The 15,612-nt window shown below is 41.6% G+C and overlaps 1 protein-coding gene across 1 annotated transcript in view; it reads left to right on the forward strand.

Moving 5' to 3' along the window:
- kcnh4b (potassium voltage-gated channel, subfamily H (eag-related), member 4b) overlaps window positions 1-13,812 on the forward strand; it is a 34,565-nt gene extending 20,753 nt beyond the window's left edge. Inside the window, exons 5-17 of the mRNA XM_053511494.1 lie at window positions 3,679-3,919; window positions 4,012-4,169; window positions 4,386-4,596; window positions 4,679-4,873; window positions 5,832-6,031; window positions 6,988-7,237; window positions 8,002-8,216; window positions 9,037-9,075; window positions 10,371-10,720; window positions 10,819-10,901; window positions 11,089-11,162; window positions 11,712-11,997; window positions 12,636-13,812. Of these exons, the coding sequence (XP_053367469.1) occupies window positions 3,679-3,919; window positions 4,012-4,169; window positions 4,386-4,596; window positions 4,679-4,873; window positions 5,832-6,031; window positions 6,988-7,237; window positions 8,002-8,216; window positions 9,037-9,075; window positions 10,371-10,720; window positions 10,819-10,901; window positions 11,089-11,162; window positions 11,712-11,997; window positions 12,636-13,240 (2,907 nt within the window). The 3' untranslated portion in view covers window positions 13,241-13,812. The remainder of the gene's footprint in view (window positions 1-3,678; window positions 3,920-4,011; window positions 4,170-4,385; window positions 4,597-4,678; window positions 4,874-5,831; window positions 6,032-6,987; window positions 7,238-8,001; window positions 8,217-9,036; window positions 9,076-10,370; window positions 10,721-10,818; window positions 10,902-11,088; window positions 11,163-11,711; window positions 11,998-12,635) is intronic.
- The last annotated feature ends 1,800 nt before the right edge of the window (window positions 13,813-15,612 follow it).

Consider the following 15,612-nt stretch of genomic DNA (forward strand, 5'->3'; position numbering starts at 1 on the left):
CTGCCGTGGCCCACTCTGCTGCCTGCCCAGTTAGCAACGAAACGAGAAGAGCAATGCGTAGCCGATCGGTGGAGTATTTGGTGGAATTAAACTCAAACACCAGATCGAGCGCTGTTAAGAACACACTACATTTCCCGTCCGTGCCATTCCATTTTTCTGGTAAAGCAAGAAAGACATCAGTAGAGGGGGGGGGGGGGGGGGGTGATGCGGAGCCGCCCAGAGAGATCCGCCTGGAGATCCGCGTTCTCCCGCCTGAGCTCCGCGACTTCGCGGCGCAAGGCCGCGACATCTTGGACGCTCTGGCACAGAGTAGCGATATCCCCGGTTAGCTTATTGATTAGCTCGGCATGCTGGTCAACCACGTCGCAGAGATGCGCGTAATCCGCTGGGTTCACCGCTTTGGGCTCAGTCATTCTGTCAGGATGAACTAACCTAGGCGACCAGATGACTTAGCTTTAGCGATTAGCCCAATGTAGCGTGGATGGTGAACCCAAACGCGGAAGAGAGCGAGTAGGTAGGATAACCACGCTTGTTAGTCTAAGGACTCTCACAAAAGGGGAGCAAGGGAAAAACACAAATTTAACCCGCGTCCTATAAACACACACTCAAGATCAGAAAGCGAAACCCAAATAAAGTGAGTACTCACGAACCGATGATGGACAACCAGAACCGACATGGGCTGAACTCAATGTTTGTGCGCTGAATCGTGGTTTGTTTACTCCTCTTATACTTCCTGATTTGCGACCGCTTTACTTCCGGGTCCTAGTGCCGGTCGCAGATTGAGTGTGCATGACAGCTGCTGTGTGTCATTACACCATTTGCACTGCTGGACCATACCACTAAGTCTGGTCTGAGGTAGGGAGCCTTTACTTCCTGTCTAGATAAGGTGCAGGATTCATTCTAGTTGACGATGACCATTCATTCTTTAAGGAGGCATGGAAACTGGAGCAAAAGCATTCAGAATCAACTCTCTCAAAGTTCTTCAACCTCAGCTACATCACTCAAGAAACCATTGAGAAAATCAACAAAGGGACAGCAGAAACTATTAGTCTAAACCAGTGTGATCCTGATCAGACAGGAACTAAGGAAGGAACAGACTTGCATTTGTTGTGTTCCTCAGGATTGCAGTTTTCCCAAACCTTTCCGACAAGCTCAAAAACACATTCTTTTTATTATATATTTATTTTTTCTATTGGGTTAAAAAAAATTACTCAGTCAGTCCCTCTATCTTTCTTTTATTTCTCATTTCCTTGTAAGTCTTTTATCCGCCGCCGCCTAAGCGTGGCTCTCGGATTAGATCGTGATGGTTATCGATCTCTAACTCACATGCCTTAGAAGCTTGAAGTCACATCTAAAAGTTTTACGGCACTCATCAATCTTTCTTGCGCTTCCCTCTGTGTTTCCACCATCATCTGCCTCTTCTGTGCGTGTGTATGCGTGTGTGTGTGCACTGTTGATTAATGACTGGTCCAGATTTAAGAAGCTGTAGCAGGTGTTTAGAGGCATTTCTTTTTCATTTTTTCCCCTTTCCAGGTCACCCTCAAACGGCTCATTTATGAACAGAGGAAGTAAAAGGAAGAAGAAAGTTTAAAGCAAGATGTTTATCGCAAAGGTGGACAGAAATTAAGAACTATGTGCGATTCAAAGTGTTTATAGATTTATAGATATGAATAGAAACAGATCTTACATAGCTGCTGTTGCAGCATCTACTAGTGTCGAGCATTTCCTGAATGATGCTGTAGAATAAAGGGAGGCTACAAATGCCACCCTGACACACACACACACACACACACACATTTATACTCTCACTCTTTATTCTACACTCAGCAGTAACCCATTTTCTAGCGATCTCTTTAGGGCTGACTGACCTGTCTCTCACACACACACACCGATGTGGCAAAAACACAGATTTTACGCCTTGAAGATCTCACACACCATTTGTTTCAGTTCGATTGTGCACTTGTGAAAGATCCGGTCTGACCCCTGAAAAACAAATCACTAATCTCTAATCTCATTTTTTTCATCTCTTGTTCATTCTTAGTTTAAAATGAAGCCAGAGACACAGCTAGTGGCCTTGTGAGATTCTACGAAAAATAAAAATTTCTCTCTCTCTCTCTCTCTCCTGTAATCTCCTTCCTAAAATGTGTTGCAAGATTAAAGTGTACCAAGCAGAAGTGCTTTTGGTAAATGAAAAGGACCAGGGTCATTATAAAGTAGCTAACGCCGCACCTCGTTTGCCACCTTTCGCTCTCGTTAGTGTGTCGTTGCCATGGTTACCAGCATCAGAAACTGCTGTGGTGTTCAGTACAGCATGTTTTTTTTCACTTTACTTCCTGATTTTATCTGCTAAATTGAATACACACACACACACACACACACATAGACACACACATACTGTGCTCTGTATTTACGTTTTTTATAATAAGGCTCTCAAGGTGACATATATATTTTCTCAGGTAAAAATATATATATTAATTTTAAAAAGATATATATAATAAAAATCTACAGAAAAGTAAAACAAAGGAGTGTGTTTTGTAGGCAGTGAAGCTGACATCTGATTGACAGTTATGTAAAAAAAGAATCTATGTTACCACAACCTTCCGACCAATCAGAATGCAGGCGGAAAAATCCTTTTCTTTTTTTTTTTTTTTGATCTTTCATTAGCACGCGTTCAAACTGGCCCTTCTTAATGAGATGGAAATGCATTCTGTACACGGCCGATCCTGAAAGCCAGAAACGTTTGAATTTCACTCTGTTTCCTCTTATACCGCCGCAATTACCAAACGAATAAGAATAGAACCTTCCGTTCATCTCGACACAAAACCACCCGGCTGAAAAAGCAGGCCGAAATCAGAATTTACGGCCAGCCGATGATTAAATAGAGGTTTTTCGCTGACTCTCTGGAGGCTTGTCCCTGTAGTGTCGAGGTTAATGAGGCTGTAATTGAAGAGAAGGTGATTGGAGGTGATGATTAAAGTCCGTGCGAGATGGTGGACAGGAGGACATGAGATATTGAAAAGTTTCTTAGTCTACAGGAAGCAATAAGGGGGTTTCCAGGGGTCATAAAGGTCACTAAAGGTCAAAACTTAAAAATTCTGGTTAAAAGTGAAGGCACCATGTCAGGTTCTTTGATGTTATTCTCGATGCAACAGGAGAACTTTTGAAATAAATACTTACATCTATCTTTAAATAGCTTATTGTAGTCCATGATTAGTTGCACAATTTTGGTTGTTGTCTCAATTGTAAAATCCCTTATTTACAATGGGAAAGGTTTATTAATGTTCCTTGGATTCCAAACAAAAATGGTTCTTCTGTTTCATTTCTGGAATTACGCAAAAAAATCCCTTCCTGAGAGATTTATTGGGATTTATTACTAGGGTTTTCCAGGAAACCTTTTAAAGATTCCCTTTAGAAAACAACCAAAGAGTGCTTTTATCGTTTCCTTTGGAATCATTTAAAGATTCTCTGTAAAACACCAATTGTTTTCTTGGTGCTACAGAGAATGATGCGTATGCAAATTAATCTCTGAGCAAAAAAAAAAAAGATCCCAAAGCAAAAATACTGTTAGAACCACATCCTTGAATCTCCATGGAATTAACCAATAGTAATGTGTGTAATTGTGTGTAATTAGTGTGTAATTCAGAAAGGTCACTGACACAAATGTGTTTTTCCACCTAGAACATGTTCGAGAAGCCATCATTGCCTGAGTACAAGGTTGCGGCGGTTCAGAAATCCCGCTTCATCCTTCTCCACTACAGCATCAGCAAGGCATTGTGGGATTGGATGATCCTCCTTGCGACGTTCTATGTGGCTGTGACCGTGCCGTATAACGTGTGTTTCACGCCATATGTCGAATCAGACACGGAGGCCAGGAGCACCATCGTCTCGGATATCGCTGTGGAGATGCTCTTCATCCTCGGTGAGTGCGTCTTTGTAGTGAAAAACTGCTGTGAATCTGATGTCGTAACCGGAGCACCTCTCCAATGAACATCTCCCATGCTTTCCTCACAGATATCATCCTGAATTTCCGTACCACCTATGTGAGCCAGTCTGGTCAGGTGGTTTATGATTCACGCTCTATCTGCATCCATTACGCTGCTACCTGGTTTTTTGTGGATCTAGTGGCTGCGCTGCCCTTCGACCTCCTTTATGCCTTCAACGTCACTGTCGTAAGTAAACCAGAAGTTGAAATGCGAGTAAGAAGAAGGAGATGTATATATTTAACATTTAATGCGTATGGAAGGAATCTCCAGTGTTAGCGCTTTGTACGAGTCAGGGGTAATGATGTAAACTTGGGGTATAGAATTTAATAAACTTCTTAGCTGTTTTAGTTGAGAATTAATTACCTAGTCAGTGGAAGATCCTCACACTCCTCTGTGTGTTAGACGTCTCTGGTTCACCTGCTGAAGACAGTACGTCTGCTGCGACTGCTGCGCTTGCTCCAGAAGCTGGATCGTTACTCCCAGTACAGCGCCATGGTGCTCACTCTCCTCATGTCCATGTTCGCACTGCTCGCTCACTGGATGGCCTGCATCTGGTACGTCATTGGACGGAAGGAGATGGAGCGCAACGCAAATCAGCAAGATTGGGACATCGGTAACACAAGAATGCACACACACACACACACATACACTAATGAATGGTTAAATTCTTTACGAAATGCACTGTTTGATTCCAGGTTGGCTGCACGAGCTCGGAAAGCGGTTGGAGAGCCCATATGTGAACAGCACGTTTGGAGGTCCGACTGTCCGTAGTGCCTACATCGCATCGCTGTACTTCACCCTCAGCAGCCTCACCAGCGTCGGTTTCGGAAACGTGTGCGCTAACACAGACGCTGAGAAAATCTTCTCCATCTGCACCATGCTGATTGGAGGTACATGCTTAACAACAGGAGCAAACTTTCATGCTCCATGTTCCTTGTCTTTTATGAAAGACAAGTTCACCATTAACGTTAGCAAGCTATGTAAGAAGAGTTTTGCTGTTGGTTTCCCAGCAAACTGGCCAAGTTGTATTATCTCATGGGACAATTCTTTTACATAAAGATGACAACCTTGAATACCAATCAAACATGGACCTATGGGATTGAAGGATCCATCCAAAATCTAGGCAAAAATTTACGTCATACGTAAACGTTACAGTGTTGCTCGCATCAATATCTTAATTAGGCCTACAGATACATGCAGGTAATGATCCATACTGCACACTGATCCCCCACTCCCTCAACCACCAATTTCTGTCCCCCTAATCATCAATCCAGTTCCTACAACACGACTCAAGGGTAACATCTAAATGGTGAGAATTGATGGAGCAAGACAAATTGGGCTGACTCGGGCAGTAAATTGAGCCCTGGGGAACCCTTCGAGCTCCAGCAGTATAGTGACAGATTTGATCCAGGCAAGAGCTAAGCTCCAGACGTCTATATCTAAGAAACAGGAAATGGTTCTGGACACTATTAGTATGTTAGATTTCTTAATTGTTTGATTTATTCTAAACACTATGAATCTAAATTTTCTCCGTTAAACATCAGCTCTGGTGAACGAAAACATGTTCAACCTCTTATTAAATGTATATAGTCTTATTGTGAAGAAAAAAAGTTTTGTAAAGAACCTAACAGAAGACACTGGTGTCTCTAGTGAGTGTGTAGAGTAATGCATATCAAACAATGGGCTGTCGCACTTATTATCGTGTTGTTCAATTTGTGTTTATCTAGCTAACTTTAGAAGCTATAAGCTGTTGCACTTGACACTTCCTAGACACAATGCTACACATGAGCCATGCTAACTCCTGTATGTGCGTCTGTGTCCTTTTTCTCTCCTGATCGTCTGGTTCAGCTCTCATGCATGCGGTGGTGTTCGGTAATGTGACGGCTATTATCCAGCGCATGTATTCACGCCGCTCACTTTATCACACACGTATGAAGGATCTGAAGGACTTTATACGTGTCCATCGACTGCCGCAGCAGCTGAAGCAGCGCATGCTCGAGTATTTCCAGACCACGTGGTCCGTTAACAATGGCATCGATGCTAACGAGGTAAGCGACAATGTCTATGAACTTGAAAAACATTCATTTATATTTACAGGCCTAAGAAGTAAATTTGTTAATATTGTCAGGGGGCAGGGGCAGCTCAGTGGTTAAGGCATTCAATTGCACAGATGTATAATGAGATAAAAAAATGTAAGTCGCTCTGGATAAGAGCGTCTGCCAAATGCCTAGATGTAGATGTAGATGTAGATGTCAAGTAAATTCACATTCACAAGTTCACATTGTTTAGTAAACAGCAATATGGCCACATTGTTTTTTTAGACTTTTTGCTTTTGCTCTATTACATAGTACAGAACATATCTGTACTTTTACTTAAGTACGTTTCTGCATGAAATTGCATTACATAACCACATGGGTGTGTAGAAATTAAGGTGGGAATTTTGCCCATTATACATAATTGTGGCATTTTTCTTGTGACATGCCTAATAATGCATCAGGAGTATTTGCCTTCTTGAGAATTTACTCAAGGATGGGATTTGGTGTACTTTGTCACTTTGCTGACCATTATGGCTAATTACATTCTAGCAATGTCTCTCCACTTCTGAATGTACGTAGGTGAGCACAACAGATGAAAATAACTCACTTTTGTTTCTCACTAGCCAATATTAACACTTAGCACTGACCACAAGTTAAGTTAAGCCTTTATTTGTCACATATACAATTCTTACTATGAATATCCCAGCGTAACTGGGGTCAGAGCCCAGGGTCTACCATGATAGCAGATAAGGTTAGGGGCCTTGATCGAGGGTCCAACAATGACAACCTGGTAGAGCTGGGGCTCGGACCGCCGACTATCCGATCAGTAACGTAGTACCTTAGCCCTCTGAGCTACCACTGCCCCATAAATCTTAACCAGGAACCTTTTAATTGTTTATTATCTTTCAGTCAGTTGGGACTTAGTGAAGTTTGATCCATTGGTACTTCATATTCTTCTTCCTCTGTAGCTCCTGCACGACTTTCCGGATGAGCTCCGGGCTGACATCGCGATGCACCTGAACAAGGATATCCTGCAGCTTCCTGTGTTTGAAGGCGCGAGTCGTGGATGCCTTCGTTCGTTATCCCTGCACATTAAAACCACGTTCTGCGCACCGGGCGAGTATCTAATCCGCCAGGGAGACGCACTTCACGCTAACTACTTCGTCTGTTCAGGCTCCCTGGAGGTGCTCAAGGACAGCATGGTGCTCGCTATACTGGGTTTGTACTTCCTGTTCACTTTGCCAGGATGTTTACTTTTAATATCTTATAACACCATAAAAATAATCATGTGGCATTTGTTGTTGTATAGCGTACTTTGCATCTTTGCACAGTTTTTCATATTATTTTTCATTGATTTCATGTTTTATCAATGTTACAACGACGTAAATAATAATGGTATTCATCCATGTGAGTTGGATGTAACATATAGATTAGCATTCTATCACCTGTATTTCCTGTTTGTGTTTTATCATTGTTATATAGCTAAGAGTGTAATATTCTACACTCAGCCATTTTCAGATCAGCCAGATCAGTCTTAAGCTTAAACCAGTTTTATAACTGTGTTACAACAGTGTAATAAACAATAACCGATGGTCTTAGCCTATCGTCAGTTTATACAGTACAGATTAGTTTAGTTCAAGCCTGTGATTCTCTCTGTGTGTCTCGACAGGAAGATAAACATATCAGTGTGTGAATCTTAGCATGTCTAATAATAGTTAAATGAACAATTAGGGTGTTTCCTGTAATGCTATTTCCTGGTTTAGCATGTTTACTGTAATGCCAGTTCCTGTTACTATAATGCTAGTTCCTTTCTCAGTCTGTTAACTGTAAAGCTAGTTCCCCGCTTAGCATGTTTACTGTGGTGCTAGCTCCTGTCTTAGCATGTTTACATGTTTCTGTTTACTGTAACGCTAACTCCTAGCCTGTACCAAGTGAAGATCACATTTTGCAGAAGTACCTAACTAACGTTGATGCCTTTGCAGGGAAGGGCGACCTGATCGGCTCGGACCTGCCGGGACATGATCACGTGATTAAGACGAACGCGGATGTGAAGGCGCTGACTTATTGTGATCTGCAGTACATCAGCGTTAAAGGGTTGAGGGAGGTGCTGGAACTTTACCCTGAATACGCCAGCGTGTTTACCGACGACATCCACCACAACCTCACCTACAACCTGAGAGAGGGCAGTGAGGCTGAGGTGAACACACACACACACACACACAGACACAAAAGCCATTCTGAAAAATAAATGACTGAAGCATTTACAGCACATTTTTTGTTTTATTCAGAATCAGATTAAATATTAACGAACGCTGTATATGAACATAAATTTAAAAGTTATTGCTAATTTTAATAAAACCTTAATCCCATGATTACAAACAAATACAAATTTAAATGCAATAACATAAAGCATACGTTCAAGTGATTTCTGTTTATGTTCTACAGACATGTTTAGCTAAAATGAACAGAATTATGGGATTTATCTACATCTCTGAGGTGCACTCTTTTACCCTGCTGCCTACCTATAGGGAGCTGGCGTCTGATTAAAGCACAGTGGGTTCGGAAGGTTTAAATCATCCGTGGGTTCGAAGCGTTCGATGTCCTGATTACTCGCTAAAGCCCTCGTTAGTTTCTTATTAAATTCAGACGAGGCGGTTAATTGGGCACCAGAGAGAAGTGTGAAAATGAGCGGGTTACTTGTAAATCATGCACATGAAGAGTGTGTTCTCAGGCTAATATGTTCTATTTGTTCTGTTTAATATTGTGCATTTGTAATGAGTTGTGTTGTGTAACAGCGTAAACACCCCTAATCTGATCACCGTGATTAAAGTAAACACTGTAGGGGCTGAAACGCTGAGACGGAAATGAGATCACAGAGAGCCCGCGGTCCCTAAACTTTCATCAGCACTCTTACAGTCTCAAAGCTGATTTTATGAATGTAAAAGTATTTTTATTTATCTATTATTGTATAAGTCTGAGCTAGTGTGTGTTTACAGTGTTGAACTTTTTTCCTTTAGGGGATTGCGAGGTTCTCACGTTCTCCAAGGTTCCCACACGTAAGATGACTTGAATTGAAATTACAAATGTATTGTAGTCTATAGATTATAGACTGTAACACTAAAATGTACTGTAGGTGGTATTTTATTAAATCAATAACATGATTTTGTGAATTTAATCATGTGATAGAATCGAATTTGTAACATAATACATTCAAAACCTTATTTTTTTGCATTTTAATTTTATGAAGATCTGTCTTGCATTGCAAAAGTATTCATACCTTTTTATGGAATTTTATGTGATGGACCGACACAAAGTGGCACATAATTGTGAAGTGGAAGAAAAATGATTAAATATATATATATATATAGGTTATAAAAAATATATGCAAACTTGATCAATCCATCATTCAAAAATTTTAAGAGTATGGCACAACTGCAAACCTACTAAGACATGGCCATCCACCTGAACTGGCAGGCCGGGCGAGAAGGGCATTAATCAGAGAAGCAGCCAAGAGGCTCAGGGTAACGCTGGAGGAGCTGCAGAAGATCCACAGCTCAGGTGCGAGAATCTGTCCACAGAGCAACTATTAGTCACGGCCAACTATTAAATCTGGCCTTTGTGGAAGAGTGGCAAGATGAAAGCCATTGTTGAAACAAAAAAAGACATAAGAAGTCCCCTTTGCAGATTGCAACAATCATGTGGGGGACACAGAAGAAGGTGCTCTGTTCAGAACTTTCTGGCCTAAATGCAAAACACTATGTGTGACAGAAAACTGACGTTGTGCATGGTGGTGGCTTTTCTTCAGCAGGACAGGGAAGCTGGTCAGAGTTGATGGGAAGAAGGATGGAACCAAATACAGGTCTGCAATAGACTTGAGACTGGGGTAAAGGTCTACCTTCCAGCAGGACAACAACCCTTAACGAGGGTTGTTGACAGAGCTACAATGGAATGGTTTAAGTCAAAGTCTAGACTTAAATCCAAGTGGTAGAGACCCTCCAGAAGACTAGCAGCGGTAATTGCAATGAAAAGTGTTTCTACAAAGTATTGACTTTGGAGGTGCTAAATACAAATGCACACCACACTTTTCAGATATTTATTTGTAAAAAATTCCGAAAACCATTCATTATTTTCCTTCCACTTTACAATTATGTGCCACTTTGTGTCGGTCTGTCACATAAAATCCCAGTAAAATACGTTTCTGTTTGTAGTTGTAACATGACAAAATGTGGAAAAGGTCAAGGGGTAAAAAATACTTTTTCAAAGCACTGTAATTAACAAGAACAAGTCAACTCAAAAAATTTTTTTTTATTTATTTTTTTATTATTATTATTATTATTTTAAATAAATCCAGCATAATCGAGTGGACTCGACAGACGGAAAGCATTCCTGCATGATCGAAACAGACGGAGATCTGGACGAACAATGTCACCTCTCTCCAGCATCCAGATCCCGCCGGAACCTTCTCCTCCCAAACCTGGGGAACCTGCTGGGCGGCGAGCTGCGTCAGTTTAACGCTCTACGGCGCTGCCGTTCCCCGGTGAGAGGAACCTGTCAAAGCGTGTCTCCGAAACCGCACCCGAAGTCCGAGCATCCTTCACACGATGCGCCTCCTACAGCTCAGGAGGGATTCGCCACACGGAAGCCCAACAAACTCCTCATTCCTACACTCAGCTGCTTCGCACCGCCCGACCTCAGCCCGAGGTTTGTATCACCACGGAAAATCCAGTGTGTTTATCCGTCACTATCATGCTTGAATTTAAATGGATAGTAAATGCTATTTATGTATTTGTGTGAGACAGGGTAGTTGATGGGATCGAGGATAATGGACGCATGTTTCACTTCAGCACCGAGCACAGCAGGACCAGCACTAGTACGGCAAAAGGTACACTAAGAGGACTGTGTAACACCCACATACACACGAATATGCTGTTTCAAGTACCAACTCACGTTCAGATCCACTGATACGCTAAAATCCACTAATGCAACAGGACAGGAAACACAACACACTCTCTCCCCCTCTCTTTATTTCCTTAATCTCATTTGTCATCTGTTTTTCATGTTGTTTCTAGACTCTCAGGTGAACAGCACGCTGCTCCATGAGACCGAGGAGGTGCGAGAGAGCATCACTCAACTCAACAAAAAGGTATAAACATATAAACACACACACACACACTCGAGCATACAATGTCACCAAATAGCACACTACTCCTTCATACCTACAGCATACAATCACAGGACACTGACACCCTCAGCGCAGTGTGGACACGTCCCAATCCACCTGTACAGGGGTTTCATGTGTACTGTATATTCTTGACTGTATTTTGGGAATGACAAACAAACTGTAGCCCCCAAAATAACACACACACACACACACACACACACACACACACAGATGGAATGCAGGTACAGTGAGGAATAGCATGCATTAAGACACGGCGGGGTTTCTGCACTGCAGATAATTCCATGAGGTGTGCTGCTGCTGCAAAAAATAATCCCTGCCTCATCCCTCACCATCTTTTTCTTTTGCCCTCCATTCATCCTCACGTCTCTTCTCAGCTTTAATAAAACATTTCAGCCTTGTGCAAATTTCATGCATCAACATCACATGAATGGATCAACCTTCACACCATGGACGTGAAGTGTGAACTGTGTTTGATAGTAAAGTCTACCTCCGTTCCTCACCCATCTCTAGATGCTCAGCCTAAACCAAGAAGTGTCTCAGCTCACCAAGGACCTGCATCACATGATGCACCTTTTACAAGCACAAGCAGCTGCTCACCACTACAGCACCCCAATGTCCTCCTACCCCTACGGAGTCCACACGGCGCACACAAACACATCGGCGTACACCACCGGTGTGCACGTTCATCAGGAAGCCCAAAGCCTTTATCATCCACCTCATCATGCAGTGGATCACATTGTGTCTGAGAACGTCCTCCATGTCGGGACAAGCACGTGGAGTCACGCAGCAGAAATAAGTACGTCCAATCAAACTGCACATTTGTTGCCCTTCAGTGACGCAGGGGTAAAGTTTAGCTATAAAGTTTGGTAAAGCTAGTTCGATTCCCGGGTGGTGCTGTAACCTCTTGCAGCCAGGGTGAGATGGGAGGCACTTAGCGCTCTCACATCAATCACAGCTCTACAGCCAATCACAGGGCGTCTGTGAGCTCACGCAAGCGGAAGGAGCGGATAGCACTCTCCTCAGAGTGTGTTACACCGCCCCCAACAGTGCGTGAGCGAGCAGTTCGAAAAGATGCGGTTGGCTGGGGAAAAAATCAACAACAACAAAACAACTGCATATTTGTTGTCTTAGATCAAGGAGGCTACTTTAAATGGTACGGTTATTGCCGCCCATGTTTGGGTTCCACCCTAAGCTGTTTTTATGTTTTATGTTATCTACTGTATGTTCAGCTTCCCTCGAGCTCATCTGGTTTCCTTTCAACCTTAAAAACACCTTAAGTGAGAGTTTGTTGTTTCATCAAATGTGTATTTTAGTACAATAAACCAACAGCTTAAAGATCATGTCACCCATTGAGAGTTAGCTCTACAGCTAGGCATTGTTACAGCTTACTGTATAACACCAGACCTTAACTAAACTGTGATGGTGGTGTTGCAGGTGGAGGTCAGACAGAAGCCCCTGCACAACCTGAAGTCTTCAGACACCTTCTTCATTTTAATCCTACCAGCACCTGCGATCCTACGTCCTGTAATTCGAGCTTGATTAACATTAACACCACGACCTCCTCCTTCTATCCAGCAAAAGGATACAAGAACCAGGAAGCAGCAGGTCAGGATCATGGCACCCTTGCCAGCATCAGTCGGTCTCAGCCCGTTCTGTTTAACCGAGACAAACCAAAACAAGTCTCTTTAGATCTTCATTTACTTTCCAGCGCGCCGACGTCCACTCACTCCCTGTTAATCGCTAATCACACGAATCCAATCCACTACAATCCCCCGATCACTAGCGAACCAAATCTGGAACTGGACAGTGATGTTCCGGATACAGTCCTAGACGAAGTCAGGGAGGAGCGTCAAGACGCTGCATTGTTGTCAGATTTGAGCCAAGGACACACAAGTCGCGAGTGCCTGCTCGCGGACGACGAATCTGTGGAGAACCAAGACGTCGAGACTTCAGAATCAGAATCGACAAAGCCTGAAGTTGCAACTCAACACGAAAGCAGCGGCTCTGAAACTTCCTGGTGCCTCGACCTGATAGACTGATAGACTATAGAGAAATTATATCCAAAACTGTTTGCAGTGGTCATTTTTTGTGTGATGAGGGATTGTCTTTTCTGTCTCACCCACGCAAATAACTTAATAACTATGCAAGACGCATGTTGATTGTGCATTACTCCTTATTTACTCAATCGATACTCAGTATACCACGCGAATAGCTTGCCTTGAAATTACGCACAGGAGGATCTGAAAGTCTGAGTCTGCAAATTCTTATTTGAGAAGAATTATTAGTACTCTTGCTTCTAGTACTACACTTCTTTGTCTGGTGGCATTCTGGGAAAACCAATCAGATTTTTTCTTTAATTATTAAGGGTCACATGTTCTTGCAGGACTATCCTAAAAGATTAATGATCTGAGACATAAAAATGATAACCAAATAATTTTTAAAAAGTTTATTAAAAATACTGCTTTTGTCCCGATAACAATACAGCATCCAACACAGAGAAATATTATGCAAAACAAACTTACGGCAATTTATTTCTTAATCATAAATTGTTAAAATCCGTAATCAGTAGGATATATTATGTTATTTACCAATCTCTGTACAGTGTCTTAACTTTAATAGCATTTTCTAATCTGGCATTTTTTTGTAAAGAAAAAAAAAATCTTTTTTTTTTTTTAAACGTCTAAAATTTGACTAAATGGATCAGATGTCCGTTCACGTCGTCATCAAAATAAAGACGATCCCTTAAACTTGAAATAAAGATAAGAAACTAAGCTAACTATCATTTCCCCGTAGACATTAGCATGAACGGAGCTCGGAGGAGTGAGGAGACGATGACAAGGCTTGTGTTTAAAACAAGAGACGCAAGTTCATTTCCCTTCATAAGAGCAATTTAGTACAGGTCTTTAAATTTTTTTACTTTTTTGCAGAGTTTTAAGTCCTAGAACTTTAATCCTCCAGGAGTTTTCCCAGACTGCTCCAGTTGTGAAAGAGAAGGGTGGGTGTTTGATATCTAAGAACTCTACAGCCAGACGTTTGGACTCGACCGCGTCTAAGATCACGGCGAACTATCAGGGTGTTTATGAAACCTTTTTTCGTGGCATTTTAATGAGCAAAGTGGATTGCTGTTGTAAACAGTAGCATTATGAAGGTAGCATTTGCTCGAGCTGTTCCAGACTAGACACACCTTAGTAGATGCACAATAAACTTCTATACTGTATATATATATTTTTTTCTTTCCAGTAGAATCAACGTTCTGTATTTCTTCTTACCTTCGTGCATGGTAAAGTTTATCGTTCTTTTTTCCTAAGGAAAAGGTATCAAATGAAATGTGTTCACATTATGAATGTCTGAAGAGAAAGACTTTTAGCACGTGAATGCTTTTCTTTGATTTCTGAGGATTTCAGAAAAATCATAAAAAAAAAGAAAATCCCAAACTCCTTAATCCCGGTTTAAAGTCTATACACAGATCAAGATCGTAACATTTCTCATGAGTCATTAGGGCAGAGAGATGCAGTTATAGAGGTGTGTGTGTGCGTGTGTGTGTGTGTGTGCGATCCTGCAGCTTATACTGTTTCACATTTGCCTAAGTGTGTATTTTACACTCATTAATGATAAATGAGGAGTAGTTAGTGGTGAGCAATGACAGGAACTCCAGACATTATGCAACACACACACACACATACACACACGTGCAGACGCTCATACACAAACACACAAACACACATAAACGCATGCACATAAGCACACTTTTTTTTTGCATGGTTTTCAAAACAATTTTTACTTCATCACAATTTTTCATAATAGATGTGAAAAATCCCTTCAACACTTATTTCTATAAACACATTTTTAAAAATCTCTTTTTAACAAATTTTATTATTACTGTAATTCCTGAATGTGACTGCAATGCAGCTAGTCTGATTTATTCCCTTTAAAATGTGAAATTTAATTTCAATTATCAGAATAATATGCCATGCTATCTATCTATCTATCCATCTATCTATCTATCTATTTATTTATACATTTATACGTTCGGCTCCCTGTTAAATATTTGAAATATGTATTAGATTTTTCCCCATTGAATACAAATTTTGCACAAAACTGAATTACTATAAAGATTACAAAATGATCCTTCATTAAAAATAAACTGATCAGCCGCAACATTACTACGACCAGCAGATGAATTGAATGACATTGATTATGAATTACACCCCAGTAAACCGGTGACAGGATCACGGGCACTCAAGGCTCACCCAAACGCAGGCCCGTCGGCTCAGATCCAACGGTAACGCCAATGCAGAACAAATTACTGAAAAAAGTGAATGCTGGTCGTGATAGAAAGGCAGCAGCACATCCAGTGCACCACAGCCTGCTGCACAAGGTTGGTGATCTGACCTTCAAACTTCAAGATCCC

The sequence above is a fragment of the Clarias gariepinus genome, chromosome 14 (genome assembly GCF_024256425.1).
Source record: "Clarias gariepinus isolate MV-2021 ecotype Netherlands chromosome 14, CGAR_prim_01v2, whole genome shotgun sequence".
Taxonomy (NCBI): domain Eukaryota; kingdom Metazoa; phylum Chordata; class Actinopteri; order Siluriformes; family Clariidae; genus Clarias; species Clarias gariepinus.